This window comes from Trachemys scripta, chromosome 7 (genome assembly GCF_013100865.1).
Source record: "Trachemys scripta elegans isolate TJP31775 chromosome 7, CAS_Tse_1.0, whole genome shotgun sequence".
Lineage (NCBI taxonomy): Eukaryota > Metazoa > Chordata > Testudines > Emydidae > Trachemys > Trachemys scripta.
In genome coordinates this window covers 4,590,376-4,611,075 of record NC_048304.1, presented here as the reverse complement: position 1 = coordinate 4,611,075, position 20,700 = coordinate 4,590,376, and the positions used below count along the sequence as shown (strand labels likewise).

The following is a 20,700-nucleotide window of genomic DNA, read 5'->3' as shown; positions in this document are numbered from 1 at the left end:
TACCCGCCGGATCGGCGGGCAGCGATCGACCCAGCGCGGGTCGATTTACCGTGTCTAGTCTAGACACGATAAATTGATCCCCAAGTGCTCTCCCATCAACTCCTGTACTCCACCGCCGTGAGAGGCGCAGGCGGAGTCGACGGGGGAGCGGCAGCAAGTCGACTCACCGCGGTGAAGACACCACGGTAAGTCGATCTAAGTACGTCGACTTCAGCTACGTGAATCACGTAGCTGAAGTTGCGTAACTTAGATCAATTCCCCCCCCCCCCAAGTGTAGACCAGCCCTAAGACTCTCACTAGTCACTTAGGGGAATCCCATTAAAGCCTTCCCCCACTGTTTAATGTCAGTGGATTGTCCCCTGTGCAGAGGGCAGCCGTGGCTAGTGATGAGGGGGTCAATGGTTCCAAGTCCCACCACGGGAATCCCATCTCTTCTTCAAAACAACCTCGTGACAGATGCTCTCCCCGTCTCTCCAGCAGCACCACGGGGACAGCTGCTGAGCCTCGGGCTGGCCGAAAGTTTTCCATACAATTGTTTTTCGATGGGAAACTGGATTTTCAACTACCCACATTTTTTTTGTATGAAAAGTGTCCGCTTTCCACAGAATTTTCTTTTCTATACACGCACAGCCCCCAGAACGGACATGTTTTCACGTTTCAGTCAAAGCCAAAATACTTCAAATCAGATATTCTGCTATGCTGACCCGTGGGATCTGTAGTTCAATTTCCTCACGTCCCCATTCTCCTTATGGACAGGGCTCCCCAGCCGGTCTATGTCTCCCACGATGCACCTCCTCACCCACCAATCGGGGAGACCATGGAGCATCATGTGAAATGTAGTCTGAACAAGGGGCCTGGCCTATAGAAGAGAATGGGGGAATGATGCACCTGAACTTATAACGCCCACAATGCACTCTGGTGGCATTTCAGAAGCAAACTCTTTCCGGTTTTGTTCAAAATACTTAATTTAATTTTTTTATGTTTTTCCCCCAAAAAGTTAAGATTTTCAGAGGAGAAGGATAACAAAATTTCTGACCAGCTCTTCAGCAGACAGTGGGCTGGTGGAGGGAAGAAGTATCTGGTAACATCTAGCTCCTACAATGCAGCACCCTAGGATGTGGTCGGGGCGGGAAGGTTGGTGGCCTCTAGCCCCTGAGACACCTCCAGACTTTCAGGAACAGCAGGGGCCCAGAACTGAGGCAGGGGGAGGGATGAGCAGGGGAAGCCTGTGATTTCAAAGAGGCATTGGCCAGGGGCTAGCGAGGAGTTGAAAGGGGTGCAGGACCCACAAGAAGGGAGAGGGTAGGGAGTGGTTGGGGCTTGCCTGCTCGTTTTCTAGAGCAGTGGGGGTTGGAATTACAGACTAGGCGCTATTGGGACTAGGGCAGGATGCATTTACCGGGGGGAGGGAGGGCCCCAAATCATTTAATCAGTGACATTATTTGGAAGTTCAGAATTGATTTTGTGTGGGGAGGGTGGGCTCAGCAATATATTTGTAAGGAAGTGGGGAGGAGATGTAATTGGCAGACACTCCACTTCTTTGGGGCATCATCCAGCACTGACGAGACTAAGCACAAGGCTTAAGCACCACGTGAGTGCCACCTGAGTCCTCAAAATAGGGCTTGAGTGGTGCAGGGGCCTAGTGCTGACCTTAACCCTGGGCTGCCTGTCCCCTTTCCTGAGCTTGCTTGTTGTATTCCTGCCATGTCACCAGAGATAACCGTATTCTGTGTATTGGCAGGCGGATCGCCACGATTCCATAGCCAGCATGAATCGTGTTGGGGAGGAGGGCCAGACCACCCTGCGCTGAATGGCATGTGGCCATCACAAGGGAGCCTGGCAGACCCCAAGCATTATTGGTTTCCACTAATGTGAATCCCGGAATGTCTCACAGTTCAGCGTTCACAGAGTCAAATGTACAAGGCATTCGTTTGAGAGAAATACGGCCACTGAGAAACGCAGAAGAGGCCATTTTGCCAAACCCATCTTTTATAATTACAGCTGGGTGGATAACATGCATTGTTTTTTAATAAATATTAGCATTTTTAAATGAATTCCCTTCAGCCATTCTCACTCCCCTTCTGTAGTCGCTAAGTGATTCAGTTTTACCGGTGTGGCTGTTTGTGGGTCTCATACTCAGAAGTTGCATGCGTAACCCACATCCCTCCTGGGTGTGGTGTTCTGTCCCATCTAGTGGTACCGAGGCCACTTAGAGAGAGATCAATGAGTCTGCTCTATAGCGTTAGCTAAGGGGCATGTGGCTTTTAGCTCATGCAGTAGTGTCTCATGCATTCAGCTCCAGAGGTCCCAGGTTCAATCCCGCACAGCACCCACTGGGGTCTGTCAGGGTTACACATGCACAAATCCATCACCCTGCTTTGAAGAGTTTACCATCTCTAGTGAGTAGCACCCAAGAAATATCACAGAAAGTATGTACCCAAAATAATGGTGCCTTTTTTTTTAATGTATATGTTACACTAGTTGCCGTATAAAGCATACTGGGAGAAAACCCTGCAACCTTTACTCACCCAAGTATCAGGGGGTAGCCGTGTTAGTCTGTATCTACAAAAACAACAAAGAGTCTGGTGGCACCTTAAAGACTAACAGATTTATTTGGGCATAAGCTTTCGTGAGTAAAAACCTCACTTCTTCGGATGCATAGAGTGAAAGCTACAGATGCAGGCATTATATACTGACACATGGAGAGCAGGGAGTTACTTCACAAGTGGAGAACCAGTGTTGACAAGGCCAATTCAATCAGGGTGGATGTAGTCCACTCCCAATAATAGATGAGGAGGTGTCAATTCCAGGAGAGGAAAAGCTGCTTCTGTAGTGAGCCAGCCACTCCCAATCCCTATTCAAGCCCAGATTAATGGTGTTGAATTTGCAAATGAATTTTAGTTCTGCTGTTTCTCTTTGAAGTCTGTTTCTGAAGTTTTTTTGTTCAATGACAGTGACTTTTAAATCTGTGATAGAATGACCAGGGAGATTGAAGTGTTCACTTACTGGCTTGTTTTTGTTACCATTCCTGATGTCCGATTTGTGTCCATTTATTCTTTTGTGGAGGGACTGTCCGGTTTGGCCAATGTACATGGCAGAGGGGCATTGCTGGCACATGATGGCATATATGACATTAGTGGATGTGCAGGTGAATGAGCCCCTGATGGTGTGGCTGATGTGGTTGGGTCCTCTGATGCTGTTGCCAGAGTAGATATGGGGACAGAGTAGGCAACGAGGTTTGCTACAGGGATAGGTTCCTGGGTTGGTGTTTCTGTGGTGTGGTGTGTAGTTGCTGGTGAGTATTTGCTTCAGGTTGGGGGGTTGTCTGTAAGCGAGGACTGGCCTGCCTCCCAAGGTCTGTGAGAGTGAGGGATCATTTTCCAGGATAGGTTGTAGATCGTGGATAATGCGCTGGAGAGGTTTTAGCTGGGGGCTGTATGTGATGGCCAGTGGTGTTCTGTTATTGTCCTTGTTGGGCCTGTCCTGTAGTAGGTGATTTCTGGGTACCCGTCTTGCTCTGTCAATCTGTTTCCTCACTTCCCCAGGTGGGTATTGTAGTTTTACGAATGCTTGATAAAGATCTTGTAGGTGTGACAAACAACAACCTATTATTGGGAGTGGACTACATCCACCCTGATTGAATTGGCCTTGTCAACACTGGTTCTCCACTTGTGAAGTAACTCCCTGCTCTCCATGTGTCAGTATATAATGCCTGCATCTGTAGCTTTCACTCTATGCATCCGAAGAAGTGAGGTTTTTACTCACGAAAGCTTATGCCCAAATAAATCTGTTAGTCTTTAAGGTGCCACCAGACTCTTTGTTGTTTTTACTCACCCAAGTAATTCATATTCTTACAAGTCGTCCAATTGCCAGACTAGGCCCTATAAGTTTCTTATGTGTCCAGCTAATGGCTGGGAGACAACAATTTGCCAGATAGTGAGTGAGTAACACCTAGCTGCTGCCTTTCTGTTAATAACTCAGATCTGTAAGTCAGTCAGACACACATTAATGAACCATATAAAATGAGCAAATTAATGTTGGAATGGAATAAAAAAAATAATGGGGAAGAAAAAGTGTTGGGGGAAATCAAGTGAAACTAAATCTGCCTCCCTGAAAAAAAATTGCCGTAGGACTGTTGAATTTAGTGAACATTGTCATGTTAAAGCATCCAGAGCTGTTCTTCTAGTCAATTACTGGTGCTAAATATTAACCCAAAAAATTAAAGGAATCAAATAAAGGTTGAACATATATAGCGATCTGGGAGTCACATCCAGCAAAGCACGTAAGCTCATGTGTAACTTTACCTAAGTAGTGGCATTGAAAGTCATGGGACTACTTGTGTGCTTAAAGTTTAGCATGTGCTTAAGTGCTTTTTTGGATCAGGGCCAAAAAAAAATTTTCATTTCCTTACGTTACAATCATAGGGCCAGCAAAGACGGAAGTAACACAAAAAGTCTCAGGCTAGAATAGAAGTAGCGATGAGATTTCTTCCTGCTGATCCGAAAGGTAAGAGAAACCACTACAGCTAAGCCATTCCTGGCTGCTGTGATGAGATGCCGGCCCTCCAGCCGCTGCTTTACTCAGACTTCAAGCAAAAGCCCAGGATTTGGCTCTTAAAAAGTAAAAGAAATAAAAGCATCGAACACTTGGTGACTCGTTGAGTTGTTTGGCCTCATCATAATGAACCTGCCTTCATACGTGGCACACTCCATCACGTGTTACAATTGGGCATGGTCGTTTCTCCCCAAGAGAAGGCTGAAGAATGCTGGGTAGGATTGAAGTGTATTTGGTGGAATGAGGAATGTCTCACTCACCCACCGGGACAATTTGCTGACAACCACGCAACAAAAGTCTCTTTTAAGCTGTCTCATGTATATTTTAATAGTGACATGCTAAGGCCTGCACCATTAGGTATCTTTTTGTACACGGCCTTCTTTCTTTTCTCCTCTTCTGCTTTTGACGCTTCCACAAAAATAGAAAACCATTGAGGTTGTACTATCCAGGCTTGTTCATCAGCTTCAGGATCCAGATGCCAATAAAGCCTGAAATATATTTTTCATCTGAGTATTGTAGGCATCTAGGTCTGGAACAATCCATAGATATTTCAGCTGCTGGCAGTGCAGTAGCTGGAAACATATTTGAGGCTTATGCAGGGTCAGATTACTGCAGGACTTGAACTGCCTGCTTCTCCTGGATGCAGTTTTCCTCTGGCTTTGGTACTGTTCTGAAAACCTATCTGTCTCTGTGACACGCCGGTCACATTATGGGAACCAAACAGAGTAAATTGTATAGAGAGGTGTTACCGTAACATAGCTAATGGATGCGTCTGGGAGCCAAGGTGTAGCAGCTGTCTATTAGAATTACCTCCCATCCTGGGATCCTTATGCAAACTTCCTTTTGTAATGTTTTGCTGTGAAATAGTCTCTTTAAATATGTGAGCTGAATTTAAGGGCCATCAGTAGGTAGCTGAGTTGACTTCCTCTTGAAATGTTGAATCCGAATGAAATTCTGTAGTATCATTCCTTAAAGGCAAATCATTTTCATTAGGTGGGGGGGTGTACGGAACATTTTCGAGAAAGGAGCCCTTCTGGTAGATGGCAAATAAGGATCAAGTGTTTCTGGAGTTGATTGAATAGATTTGTTTCAACTGCTAGCAGAAAAAAATAATGTTTTTAAGCCGAGGCTCTACATTAAATCCTTTAACATCTTAAAGGAATGCAGGGCATGTGTGTCTGAAACTTTTACTCTTTAATGGATGGTTTATGAGAATATATTTGTCTATACCCTGGTAATTTCTATAACACTGTCAGAATTAAAAGCAACCACAAATCCACTTTGTGTAAACCAGCAGCCAAATTAATTTACCTCCTCCCTTGGAAAATGCAAGCAAAATGGAAAGAACTTTTGGCAACAGAATGTCCAGATAAATAAGCCAGATTCCTTACAAACAAAATAATTAAAATAGTCACAATACAGTACTACAGGCTATTAAAAATGTGTTATTAAATATAATGGTAACTATAGCACCAGTATATTCATCATATATGATTTGTCTATGTGTATGCAGAAAGAAAGGCTATTTTCATAGAATTTTTGCTATGCTGATATTGTAAACTATATGACAGATGGGTCAAGTCCTGATTGCAGTATTCTAACATTTGGAATAGCAAGTAACATATTTGATAGAGCTGGCAAGTTTTATATATGATTCAACCCAGAATATAAAAGCCACTAGAATTCCAAGTTGAAAATAATTAAATGAGCTGGAAACAATCAGAAACCACACATTTTTTAAAGTGACAGATTTTTTTACATGTTTAAATTGCACGAAGAATGCAAGAATATTTTATAGCTCCTTTTCACCAACAGTGGTGTTTAAGTCTGAAATCTGTAATTGGTCTTTGCAAAGCAATTAATTCCTATGTTCATTGTTTCGCTATGAAACCTCACAATAGTCATTGGGGCACCTTCAATAGGGAACCTTTCTTACCATTATAGGGTGCAAAAGCAGGCAATATTTTTTCAGATTTCTCACACACACACCTATAAGTTTTAAATTATCATACTAAACTCCTCCTTTTTGCACTTGGCTACATGAAATACAATTAGCATTCCACTGAATTTTAAGCATCTTGATTGCAAAGCACTGTAACGTCGTAGAATCTGATGACTTCTAAAATGTTTGTTGTCAAATGGTGTTATAATTGTGTAATACTTCAAGTAATGATAAGGAGCTTATTCCATTGTGTTTATCATTTCGGCTTGCTTTTCTTTCAAAGTTTACATCTTTTAGTCACTGTTTATGATGTCATATGTCTCTTTACTTTTGGTGTGTCTCTCTCCATCACTGACAAACAGCTCGTCCAGCTAAGCCTAAACGTAAGCCACCGGCTGGGCCATCACCATCCACTCAAACTCAGCCTAACATGATAAATCAGATGCTCAAAGGCATACCTAGACAAACACCAAGTACTGTCACCGTTTTTCCTTTCTTTTATTCAACCGTCTTCTAGTTTAGTGTTTTTTCGTTGTTTTAGTTTAGTTTAATATTAGGAAGCTAGTTCTACTGTAAGGATTTTTTAAACTATCTAGCACAACAAAGTAGGCTTTTAGAGACGTAGCAATAGTAGTACTTATTTCAGAATGTCCACATTTTCTGTCTAGCAATGTCTGACATATGCAACATTTTCAAATATCAACGTCAGCACAAAATAACATTGTTGTTGCATAACATTTTGCATGATAACGATGAATATGTATGAGCTTTAAACGATGTTATATGAAATGTTTGATAAGTATATGGTATACGTTTCATTTAACTGTCAGTGCTCCAGCTATCTCAACAGAATATTCTGATGTATAGTAACTTACCCAGGGAAATATTTAAAATAAGAAAAAAAAAAAAAAAAGATTGACATCTGTTGGCTGCCAAAGTTGATAAAGCAAAATATTTTCTTTAAAGACAGCATCTCTGAGCAGTTGTTCTTATTAACACTTTTGTCTTTTAGTTGTGTTTGAGAGCAGATCACTGCCACGAATGAAAGAACAAACCATACCAGGATTTATACTGCTCGCGTTGCAGTCAATGTCAAAGCTCCCATTGATTTCAGTGCTGTGGGGAAAGCACCCATGTATTTTGGAAGGTTTTTGTGACCTGTTATTGCACAAAAGAAAAACGCTGTCTCTGCTGAGGCATTTGCATGGATAAAAGAAAGAATGACAAATTAATAATTAGCTCTCCGTTCAGTATTTGCCTTGAGAAAATAAGTGAAGGGAAACATGGGGAACACTTTTCAAACTGGGGCAGGGGATAGGGTGACCAGACAGCAAGTGTGAAAAGTTGGGACAGGGGTGGGGGGTAATAGACAAAGCCCCAAATATCGGGACTGTCCCTATAAAATCGGGACATCTGATCACCCTAGCAGGGGATGACCCTAAAGTCCATATTTAGTGCCCAACCCATCAGAACATCTGCACAAAAACCACTTCACAGGATTGGGGCCCTTGGTGCCACATAAATAGAAATGATCTGATTTTTAAAGGAACCGAACATCTATTGCTCCCATTGATTTTAGGTTTAGATGCTCATCACTTTTTTAAAACTCAAGGCACCGACATAGATGCCTAACTGTGAACTTAGGTCCTTAATTTTAGGCTTCTGATATCAAAAATTTTGACCATTGTTTTTAATGAGAAACCATTTAACTATAGGGATGTGTTCAAAAAAAGTTTCAGGTGAAATCCTGGCCCTGTTAACCGTCAACATCAAAACTCCCATAGACTTCAGAGGGGCCAAAACAGCTTCCATAATTCTTCCAGGCCCTGATTCAGCAAAGCACTTACATCTGTGCTTAACTTTAAGTTCGTGTTTAAGTCAATCAGGTACGACTAGAATTTTCAGCGGCATCTTAAGGCGATAGGCGCCCAGCTCCAGTTGAATTTCAGCTGATTCCCTCTGGCTCCTTTGAAAATCCCAGTCTGGTGCCTTGCTAAATAGGGATGGACCATTAAGTGCTTTGCTGAATTGGGGATTAGTTAAACTGCATTTACACCACTTTAATTCTGTTAGGCCTGGTCTACACCTAAAAGTTAGGTCAACATAACTACAGCTGTGTTTCAGACCCCTGTGCACTATAGCTCTACCAGCCTCACCCCCAAGGGAGACACAGAATGCTTCCATCACCCTACCTATTGTGGCTCAGGGAGATGGAGTTCCTACAGTGACGGAAAACCCCCTCTGTCCCTGTTGGAAGCATCCACACTATGCCACTACCGCAGTATAGCTACGGTGCCATCGCTCTGCCCCGCTAGTGCTGGCATGGCTTTAGGGTGCCCGCAGAGGGGTTTAATGCAGTTTAACTTATCCACTTTAAATTCACATGTTTAGTGAATTCGGGTTAACATTCCTGAGTGTCCCCATGTAGACAAGCCCTAAGTCAGTTTTTCACAGCTGAGAGCCACTGGTTTTTGTTCTTAGGGACTCATCTCATGGGCTGCCTACACTACAGGCCTTCCAGTGGCACAGCCACTGTAAGCTCTCCCGTGTAGCCTTTCTATGCTGATGGGAGAGAGCTCTCCCATTGGCATAATTAATCGCAGCGAGCAGCAGTAGCTATGTCAGCAGGAGAGCACGGTCCACACCGGTGCTTTTATCAGTGAAACTTAGATCAGTCAGAGGGGTGTGTTTTTCACACCCCTGACTGACAAACGTTTTACCAACAGAAGTGCTAGTGTAGACATAGCCACTGTTGCATTTGGCCAGCTCCTTGGACTTTTTCATTGATATCTGGATTATTAATGAGTGGTGGGGTTTATATATTTATTTATTCAGATTTCTAATGAAATATTCCGAAAGGTGTTTGTCTACTGTACATAACATTTAATATATTGATGCATAAGCATTACTATAAGATGTACATAAGCATTAGGTTGACTTCATTTTAGAAGGTTTGGAGAATACTGCAAGATAGTATGAAATAGCTCTGCGTTTTCTCCACCTTGCTTCAGTGTTTGAACTCATGTGTGATTTATTTAAGGGATTTTATGCTTTAAAGTTGAATATGTTTTCCCATAAAACTGTACTTATAAACACATGGTCTGATTTACCACTGTGTCCTTCCAACTTTACTCAAGCATAACTCCCTTGTTTTCAATGTAGTTATATCTAGGAGTAACCAGTGGTGAATTGGACCTGCAACTTTTATTCTATATAGTTGGGCCCATGTATAAAGTTTCTACAAGTTTGACATTTCTTTTTATTTTATTCCCCATTATATATATAAGTGATATCTCTTAAATGGGTAAAATCTTTCAGAACAGTAGAATCTTTTTAAGCGGACCCATTGTATATCATTGAAATTAATGTATCACTGTTATATTCAACAACTTACTTTTTTAAAAGCTCCATTGAAACAAAACTCTAAAAATTATGTGTATGTCAAATATATAGTAGCACAGTCTAACCAGAAAGATACATATTGTCATCTGTTAATAGATAGATGCTGTCTCTATGGAATTTGCTATTCTATTAATTTGAATTAATAAAATGTCACCAACACAAAATGGAAAGTAGAACAGTTCATATAGTATTTTGAAATTCAGAGCTGGAGCACTGTGTTTTCATAGTACAAATAACAAATGTGGCTTTACGGTTTGCTCAGTACTAATTATAGAGCATTTAACACTTGCATGAGAAGATTTTTAGAGTTATTAAGTATTATGGAACTTTTTCCACTTAAATCTATTGGACATACGTCTAGCCTCTCATGTTTCACTCCATTTTAACTCAAGTTCTTCTACTACAGAAAATGTAGGCCGGTTAGTCACTCCTGCCAAAAAGCTAGAAGATACAATACGTCTGGCAGAACTGGTAATTGAAGTTCTACAGCAGAATGAAGAACACCATGCAGAGGTGAGTAGCAGGGCTCTAGCATGACTTTGGACAGGATCTTGTTGGTTTTGGAGAGCTTTGTCCATTTCGCTGTGCTGAATGTTGAACCACACCATGTGGTTTCATATCACTAGTAAAGCCACCTGGTCTTCTCAAATAACTGTCAAAATAGAATTGCAGAAAAAATAAACTTGGGGAAGTCAGTTTTTAGAGGAGGGGAGAGGTTACGCAAAATTGGCCAGATTCTGCTCTCGTCAGTGAGAGCTGAATCTGGCCAACCCACCGGACTAATCACAATATAAAGTCTGTCCACTTTCAAGAAGGGTCATGGGTTTCCAAAAAGTCATGTTTATACTTCCAAGCATAATGAAATGAATCAGTTTCAGCCTCATCCAAACAGCATTCCCTTGTCACCATTCAGCATTGTAGCAAAGAAAAAGCACCACAACTGTTCAAGCTATTTTTGGTGTGTTTCTTTCTATATAAAATTCTTTTAACAATTTTTTTGTTTCTTTTTTACTTGTGTCATTGAATATGATGATTTTCTTTTACTCACTGTGGCTTTTCAGTCAGCTACGCCTTTCTCAGCCTGTTTGGAGTATCCTGGTTGTGCTGTGGCTGAAATGAATTGTCCTCTGTTACTGAATATATAGGTTATCCAATACTTAGCAAAATGAAAAATAGCTTTATTCTTCAAAGCCGTCTAGCAGAAAGATTCTTGTTTTAATAAGACTTTTAAACAGGGAATCCATATCTCACTAAGTCCAAAATATAAGAGAACCTCAGTAGCATAGGTCTTGATCTTGTGACCACCTAAACACGTGAGTAATTGCATTGAGGTGTATAACCTCATTGATGAGATGTCATGAGATTTTCATCTCGGTGGGACTACCCACATGAGTAAAGTTGCACGTGTGTAAGAATATACAGGATCAGGCCCTTAGTTCTCTGCAAATCCAGTACTCTGTGATAATTGTCGTAAAGCTGATCATTTTAAAACTCAGATTTAACAATTATTTGTTTATAACTTTAGTATTGTTACAATCATTCACTATTTTCTCTTCTCCTTCACATTTTTAAATATATATATTTATATATATTGCATTAAATAAATTTGATAAATAATGTCACAATCACCGAAAAAAATCATTCTGATGTATATTAAATTTACAGTACAATCTAGCTTATTTCTACAACACAACCATCCACGAGTCCCAACTAATGCCTGATTGCATATTTAAATTTCCTCCCTGTTTTTCTACTGTTCATTCAATCTTGGATGATCCTGGCAGGGGAAAGAGGTATGTGACTAAACTGAATGAAATGAGTCACCTCCTGTCATATTTCGTGCATGCCCTCTCGGTGCCATGTTTCCTAATGGGATTTTACCTGGGTTATCCTTGCTTTGTAACTTTGATCCAAGGAATGTAACAGCAACTTCAGAGTGACTGCTTGTGGAATTGGTAGCCCCGCACAGAGGGGTAAATGTGGGACCGTATCCAGTCCAAGCATGTAACAATGAGTATATTTTACAAGCACTGCAGTTACATCCCAACACAACCCTTACCTGCCTGGAATCTTTCCTCAGCCTGTTGTTACCTATGTTGTTCTGCATTTACCTGATCTATAGTACACCACTGCAATTATGAAATAAGTAATAAACTGTTAGGGTGATAATAGTCTTCCTTTAATTTTGTCTTTGTGTGAACTGTAGTAGATATACAGTATTTATATATAGAGAGAGAATATACTGTAGTGAAGAGTGAAATAATCTTTATTTTCGTTTATTTGGGAGGCTAGCTGTAAGAGTCGGAAAGAGCAGAATGCCACAGAGCTACATGTGAATTGTGATAGACTGTCTACAGAAAATAATACTTTATTCCACTCATCACCGTCATATATTCTATGTACACACCGTAAGGAAAGAACTCTCTTTATTTTTTAATGCTAGTTATTTTTATAATGGCAGCATGTTGTGAGGCAAGTGGCTACGATGCTGGGCACGAGTTCTGTCCGCTGCATTGAGAAGATAAAAATATGCGTCATGGTTTCAGAACAAGAAGGGTTTAATCAGAGACCGCGTGTTTGTGGCAATAGGAGGAGAACATGTATACTCTGCTCCTACTTTGGATGATGATCTGAAAGGGTGACATTCATCCCTGTCCAGAGGGCCAACACAGAGTCTTATTTTGAGGGGTCTAAGGGTCTGTCTACACTGCAATGAGACACCTGAGTCTGGCCTGTGCCAGCAGACTTGGGCTCACGCAACCTGGGCTAAGGGGCTGCTTAATTATAATGTAAATGGTCAGGCTCGAGCTGCAGCCCAAGCTCTGGGACCCTCCCATCTCTCTGGGTCCTAAATCCTGGGCTCCAGCCTACGTCTACACCACAATTAAACTGCCCCTGAGCCCAAACCCAAACCAGAACTGGGTGTCTAATTGCAGTGTAGACATACCCTAAGTGGGACTTAAGTGGTGCACAGGAATTGTGCTGACCACTGCCCGTAGGGGGAATTTCACCCCAATGAGGAAAGCAATAGGTTGAATGTGGTTTTATCATGTGGCTTTTATGGTATGTACAACTGTATCCACATTATTTCCTTTGTTATTGTGCAATATCTTGTTGAGATTTCATGAGATTTTGCCAAATAACTGCACTGTACTCAAAGGAGACACCTGCAGGGATATTTATATGTAAGCTCAGTTATCAGGAGTGTTACGCACTGTGACATTTTAGAAATGTCTTCTCAGTATCTTACATATGGTCGAAAAAAGTCTTCACAGTTAAGTTCAAGATTTTCTGTCTATGTTTTCTGCTTATATCAATGTAACTAAGTCTACCTTGTGGGCTTAATTACTCCAAATCAGTTTTCATATGCGTTTTTTTTTTCTGTTCACCTGGAGTTAGTAAAGACCACCCACGACGATAGAGATGACTCATATGTCTAGTTGGATATCCCTCAAGAAAACGAAGTTGTCACTTACTGGAGAAATGCCAGGATCAGTAGCATTTGTACATGGAAATTAGTCTGTTTTGTTCTAGCATGTGAATGCATGTAAACATGCCAACAATACACATTACAGACTCATAAAACAAATCGGAGAGATCCCAAATGGCCACTACCCTATGGGAAAAAATTGAAAAATATTAACATGGAGAAATTATATTTTATTAAGTTGTTTTTGTTAGTCACAATAAGGAATAAAATTGCTCAGACGAAAGCGCAGAAGAAACATCCATTGTACAGTATGTACACGACTATAATACATGAGAGCTTAGACTCATGTCATTTCTCTCATCAGGTGTCTCCAAAGTTGATTCTCCTCCACATGGAAGAATGATTGTAAATGTCATAAGACCTAAGCCTTCATGTATCTTTAATCTTGCCCTCTCTCTCTCTCTCTATGTATATGTATGTATATGTATATATGTATTTTAACTCTTTGAAGATATGCATATATACATGTGTCCCTGTGTGTAAGATATACAATATTAGGTGTGTTTGTCTAGAAAGCACACTTTTTTCCTTAAATCATATTGAAGCAAAGCAGGTAAGTAGACGGTTGATAAAATTGAAAGAGATTTTTGAGTGATGAAATGTTATTTCTCTCATTTCAAGAAATTAGTGCCTAGCTGTGAAGGGGTGGGGGGATCCCAGACATGAGTTGGATAATTATGAAGGTAGAATTTGATAATTCCAGCAGAAATAAAAGTATGACTGTGTTTTTCACAAGTGATCACATATAGATTTTCTTGTTAATTTCTTTAAAAAAAATTCTTTCTCATGAAAGCAGGTTTTCTTGCAGGACTCTTAAATAAATATTTTGGGATTTGTTGGAGAAAATATTATTTTTCTCCCCCCCAAAATAGTGATTTTGTTCATCTTCATGGGCAGAGTTACTAACAGGATTCTTAGCACTCAGATCCATTTGCTAATAACTTGGCAAGGAGACAGCATTTTATATTCTTAAGAAACAAAGCCTAGCCAGAAAAAATGTAGCATCGCAAGTATCAACTCTTCCAAACTAGTTTAAAAAAATTGTTTTAAAGGGACACTGTCAACCACCATAGCTTTTATGTTTTTTACCTTTGGAGAAAATTTGAGCAGACGTTGAAAGCAGAATTGATTCCTGCCACTTTTGCTTCAGATGATCTCGCTGTTGGAGAATATTGTGTAAAAATATCCAACCCACCATCACATCAAAGCAGCATTTTCACATCTCTCTCTCCCTTTTGGACATGAACCCCAGAGAGAGCCGCTAACAGCACTGGTTCACACTCAGCAGTGCTGAGCGGCCTCGCACTGTTCATGGCAGTCGTAGAATAACTACTCAGCAAACACATTAGCAAAAGTCCAAGACAGTCTTTGTATCTGACCCTGGGCTTACTGAACATCCATGGGGGCAGATTTTTTTTCAGTGATGGCACGCGTGATGGATGTCAGTTTGCAGTCTGCCCAGACTAAGGGGCTGCGTGTTGCTGAGTTGGAGAATTTCTTCGTGCTGCTCCAGGGAGGAAGTAAAACTGCACCAGGTCTATACCCAGTGCAGCATGTGTTCCCCAGCGTGCCAGCACAGATCTGCTACTGGGCATTAATTGGTGGGGGCAGGGGGCTGGAGCTAAGGTTTCTCCCATTCTCCACCCTCTGTCTCCTCTTCCTGCCCACTGGAGCAAGAGAGTGGAGCTGCTCTGCAGAGCCTGCTTCCCTCCGTGTGCAGGAAATGGTGCTATGATGCACCAGTGCAAGGGCTAAGGGCACACCTTCCTGCCCCTCATTCCCTGGTGCTGGCACACAAGGCAGGCCACACTTATACAATTATGCACACAGTTGGCCTGATTCTTTACTCTTTTCCACTGGTTTTATGCTGGTGTGACTCTGTTGAGGTCAGTGGAGTTAGAATGGCATAAAATTGGGATAGTGAAATGGAGACTCAGTCCCATGGCTTTGTAGCTTGTGTAGCTGGAAGCTGAGTACAAGGGAGACCAAATGGGAAACTATTCAAGGGATTCTGCTGTTGGCAGGAAAATTGTTATGAGGTACAGGCAGGGCCGCAAAAAGCGGGTTCGGGCCCCGGTGAAAAAAAATTTTCGCCCCCCCCCCCCCCCCCGCAAGGGCAGACCAGCTAAACAGGCCAACGGGGGCGGGGGAGCCGGGCCCCAGGCCCCCTTCCGGACTGCCGGGCCCCGGTAAGGCGATGAGAGGGGGGGAAGCCAGGCCCCGGGCCCCTTTCTGGACCACCGGGCCCCAGTAATTTGTACCGGCTTCCCCCCCCCTTCGTCGGCTCTGGGTACAGGTACCTGTATATGGCAAAACACCCTCCTTAGTCTAATGGATGATTAACGTTAGGCTCTGCAACATTCTAAAACAAGCTCAATAATAAGGATTAATGAACAAATGCTGCTGTCATTGATGTCAATGGCAGAACTTCAGCGCATGCAAGATCGAGCCCTAAGAAAGATAGAAATCCATTCTGTCCATTCACGTCTGGCAGAAACTTACTCCTTCCAGGAGGCAAAAATATATATTCCTGGCTAACAGGTTCTCTTTAAACTGACACATTTATTCTCAGTCTTCTTTGTTCCATCTTTCTAGTCTGGTGCCTATTTATTAGGTTTCTTTCTCTTGGAAAGTCTGGGATGATATTTGTTAGGTAGACACTTTAAATCTTTGAGTAGTTTCCTATCACCTAAAAATTACTGCACACGGTCCTATTGACAGCACCGCTCATACTGCATGTCCCCAGCCAGAAGTGATTACTAAACACGCATGCATGCGTTTGAAACACATTCGCATCTGAGCCATGTATGATGTGAATGTCACTTCAGAGAACCTGTACAGTGAATTTTAAGGACCCATGTGCATGAAAATGAGTTACTTCACTGATATTTTTTGGTTTTCAAGTTTATATATGTTTCCTGCCTCAGTAAAGTCCTGGCTTGATTTTGATGTTTTAAGACTGGTATCCTGACATGTCTATAACATAGTTCTGAAATTGGTTACAAACATTTTCATAATAAGTGGCATTGTAAATAATGCTAGTAAGTTTAAAGAGCTTTATACCTAACCATGTAAAATGAAAGGTGCTGTAGTAATTTTTACTGGTGATGCTTGAAATATTTCTAGAGAAGAGATTTAGGAAAGACTATGAAAGTGCAGGCTTCTAGCATTTCAAGATGAACAGTAATAGCAAATCCAAATACATTGAAAAACCATTGAAAAACGTAGCAGAAAACCCACAAACACAGTGAAGAAACTCCCAGATTTCTATACCTTAGAATAAGAACTAGTTGACTCCTCCAGTAAATAGCATGATTCAAGAAAAATGTTAGTGAGTTATTGTAAATTGAACAGACATACCTTTCCTGTCATGTTACAACTGATTATTCGTACCGTGCAGTTCTGAATGTATGCTCTATGAGACATTTCTGTATCAAAATGGTAGGTGCATAATTGATGTGATTTGCACTGTACACGCCGTGGCTAACGTTTGAAAGCACTGTTCTCTTTACAATAAAGCTGGTTTTCCCTGGGATGCACATTTGTTTTTAAGATAAATGGTCTCATCTCATTGACTGTGCTTTAATAGAACTAATACATTTCTTTATTATTATTATTTTTTTCTACCAAATGTTAAGGCCTTTGCGTGGTGGTCAGACTTAATGGTTGAACATGCAGAAACCTTCCTGTCATTGTTTGCGGTGGATATGGATGCTGCATTAGAGGTGCAACCCCCAGACACGTGGGACAGCTTTCCAGTGTTTCAGCTGCTAAATGATTTCCTCCGTGCTGACTGTATGTATTGTATTTTGACCGTGTATTTTTGATAGGGCAAATCTGCCAGGTTATTGATGCTATTTCTGGCTTTTCCGTGCTGTACAGAAAACCAGTATGGGGTGTTACTTTAAAACAAATGTATCTGTTCAATTTTGTGATTGCCTTAGGGGAAAAATTGCTGCGTATATCATTTATTTATTTTACTTTAGTATAAAAAGAAAATTCTTTTCCTGCCTTTCATTTGCTCAGGAATTTGTTTTAAGTAAAGATAAATTCCTGTTCAAAATCAGGGAGTGGAACTTCTGTAATGTCCTATTCACTCAGGTTCCGTGGCGGTGAGTGCATTATTGATGGTTAGTAAATTCATTAAGCATTTCTACCTGCACCATATTTTACAAAATATGGAGTCTCTCCCCCATCCCCACACCCCAAAGAGTTTAAGGAAAGGAAAGACATCTGGGTTTTATATTGAGTAAAATAAATGACTTAAGGTTGCTTTATACGCAAGAGAAATGCAAAGAAACACGGTTAGCAGTGGATTGAACTGTTTTCTCTCCTGTCATGTTACATGCTGATAGGACAGGTGAGATTTCCAGAAGCGCCCCCTATTGGCCTAACTCTGCTCCCTTTGAAGCCAATGCTGTTAATTCCTGTTAACTGCAATGGGAGCAGAATTAGGCCAATTCTGAGTACTCTTGGAAATCCCATGCAGTGCCGTCCAGTCCCATCTGACCCATGTTAGTAAATTAGACCCCAATCTTGCAAAAAGAGCCTATTGCAGGATCCGGTCCTTAATTAGCTTCTTAAGATATGCCTAATGAGTGTTGAGGTTCCTCTTAGGAGAAAAACAATTTCCTGAATCAGAGAAGTGATTCTCTAATGAAGCACTGGTTTCCCAGCCTGCACAGGAAGTGATGTTTACCACACTCTGTTTCATTTGTACTCTTTTTATAACAGCAAATAGTACATAATTGTTTTGTTATCTCTAAGTTTGATACTAATGGAGAAGAGCTACTGTTTGATCGTTCCAGTTAAGAGCTCAATCCTGCTGTGTTTATCACTGATCTTGGTGGTTCAGGACTCCCAGTGCAAACTCCAGTTATGAAATTTCTTCATATTAGCCAGCATATTCGATGTGTAATAAAATGCCACTACTTGTGGGTTGTTACAGAGGGTTCAGTAACAATCGTTTCTTACTATACTTTTATTTATCTATTCTAGATAATTTGTGCAATGGAAAATTCCACAAACACCTTCAAGACCTGTTTGCTCCACTTGTTGTTAGATATGTCGATCTGATGGAGTCCTCAATTGCACAATCAATTCACAGGGGCTTTGAGCGGGAATCATGGGAGCCAGTAAAGTAAGGAAATCTCCTTTGATACAATCGGAGTTTGGGTGCCAATGGATGGAGATTCGTACAGAGATGAAGTAGTAAACACTAGATTGGACATCCAGCAAATGCCTTATATTTTCTAGAGCAATCCTAAAAATATAAGGCCTAATTTGTTAAGGGTTTTAAAGGTTTATGAAAAAAACAAGATGTGATTTTTTTTTTTAGTGAAATGCTGACTTAAGTTGAACACTTTAGCTGTGCAAATGGAAATATGAGAAACGTGAAATCCTCTCGTTTTGCTTGGCTTTTTAGAGCTTACTACCCAATCTAAAAAGCCTTTTCCGATGCTGCTCTTAAATAAAATAGCTTCTTTTCAGAACAAAAACCTTGCTTTACTGTGTTCGGTCCAGCCCTATACATTGGGTGGGTCACTATTGCAATTTTTATTCCAAAAACTCATTTTTTTCCACCCACCCTGTGAAGGGATAATGCAGAGATGTGCTTCGTCAGTTCAGCACCACTGCTGATCGCTGGATTGATTTTTTTAAATGCAATCTGTGAAGGGCACCAGCGCAAGATACTGCTTTAAAGCTATGCGCTTTCAGTAATAAACATCTTTAAACCAGGTTCGGGGGAGATCCTGGAGGTACCTGCCCTAAAGGGAAACTTGGTGTGCTATAAAACTACTGTGGAGCAGAAATTAGAGGGAAGATTTGAGCAAAACTATTTACTGATCTCATAGAAGCGATAGCTTAAAACTAAGAAATAAATGTAGTGAGAGACCAAACTCTTAGCCTAAGATCTGTGCAATTTTGAAAACATAAAGTCCTTTAAAACAATGGCAATTTTACAGTATAATTATTACTTCTTAAGTTTCTAAGCCTTGCAGAATACTGTCATGCTTGTTCCAAGAAGGCATGGTTAGATACTATGAAAGACGTGTATCCTTTAAAAAAAATGAAAAGAGTAAGCTGAAAGATACCCAGTATAAGATATTGTTCTTCTCTGAAAAGTTACTATGTAAAAGGGGTGTGTGTCTTTCAGTGTTTTCCATACCAAAGAGAGATTCCATACCAGTTAAAAGAGATTTTGTGCAGACAGCCGGCCCTTCAAATTCAACCTGGAATATGATTATCTAGGATGGTTCTTGCTTTCTAGGACATCACCACCAGCAGTAAAGGTTTTGTGTGCCAAATTAGGCCCTCGTTTACACCCGTGCAATCCCTCTTTTCAGTCATTTATCCCTGTTACAGAGGGACAAATGACTGCAACTCAGTACTCCATCATGTCGATACATGAGAAGGAATAGAAGAATCCAGCTCACTTTCCCTTTGCTGTCTTGGATTTGCAATGTTAAGAGGATTAAAAACACTAAAAAATCATTTTTGACTCTAAAATAAGCAGATGTAACTCTGAAAATACACAGGAAATTGATCTTTGAGTGGCAAAATGCCATTTTTACATAATCATTTCTTCAGCTAGAACTGCATTTTAAAGTTAGCATTAGCTTTAATTTTGCAGCCTGGCTTTAGTAATAGATAGGTTATAAAATTGGTGCAATCACTTCATGTAACCATACTACTTAACCATGCATTTGACAAATAATTAGCTCCTTTTATTTTATTTGTTTTAAATCAGAAACTTTAATAAATGAATATTTTTGGTTTTAACTAACCTTAGACTCAAATATAGATTTATATAAATGTATGTTTTTGTAACAACATTTGGGTTTTGAAATGTTTTCTCAATGTTTTGGATATGTGGAACATAATCGCTTTCAAAATTAAAGTAGGGAGTTTCTGATATGTTAATGCTATAATTTTAATGTATCCTTCAAGTTATGAAAACTTCTTTTCTTAGTCTAATGTTTCACTTTGAGACTAATCTTTCTCATAGAGTGGACTGGGATGCTTAAAAGTGCTTTGACACGGAGTATGTATTCTGTTCATGGAAAGCTTATGTTCCTTTAGTGAAAACATGCATTTTAATATTTTTTTTTACTAGCAGATATTTCATTCTTAGTTTACCGGAGAGAGAGAGTTGTTAAAGATAACTCACTGGGATTTGACATAAAGCCAGTGAACATATCTGTGCAAAACATAGAGAACAATATGCACTGCGTGAAGGAAAATAGGGAATCATATTCCGATCTTACTGATGATCGTTTGGGGCATGGTTCAGAACTAGATGTTAAGGAAT

At 40.6% G+C, this 20,700-nt stretch overlaps 1 protein-coding gene across 27 annotated transcripts in view; it reads left to right on the top strand.

Annotated features, from left to right (window-relative positions):
• CADPS (calcium dependent secretion activator) overlaps positions 1 to 20,700 on the top strand; it is a 364,439-nt gene that overhangs the window by 269,086 nt on the left and 74,653 nt on the right. For 16 of the 27 annotated variants that reach the window (XM_034776664.1, XM_034776658.1, XM_034776657.1 and 13 more), the window contains 4 exons: positions 10,305 to 10,411; positions 11,683 to 11,691; positions 17,027 to 17,183; positions 18,387 to 18,528. In XM_034776664.1, the coding sequence (XP_034632555.1) occupies positions 10,305 to 10,411; positions 11,683 to 11,691; positions 17,027 to 17,183; positions 18,387 to 18,528 (415 nt within the window). The remainder of the gene's footprint in view (positions 1 to 10,304; positions 10,412 to 11,682; positions 11,692 to 17,026; positions 17,184 to 18,386; positions 18,529 to 20,700) is intronic. The other 11 variants (XM_034776659.1, XM_034776661.1, XM_034776654.1 and 8 more) reach the window with 1 other exon arrangement.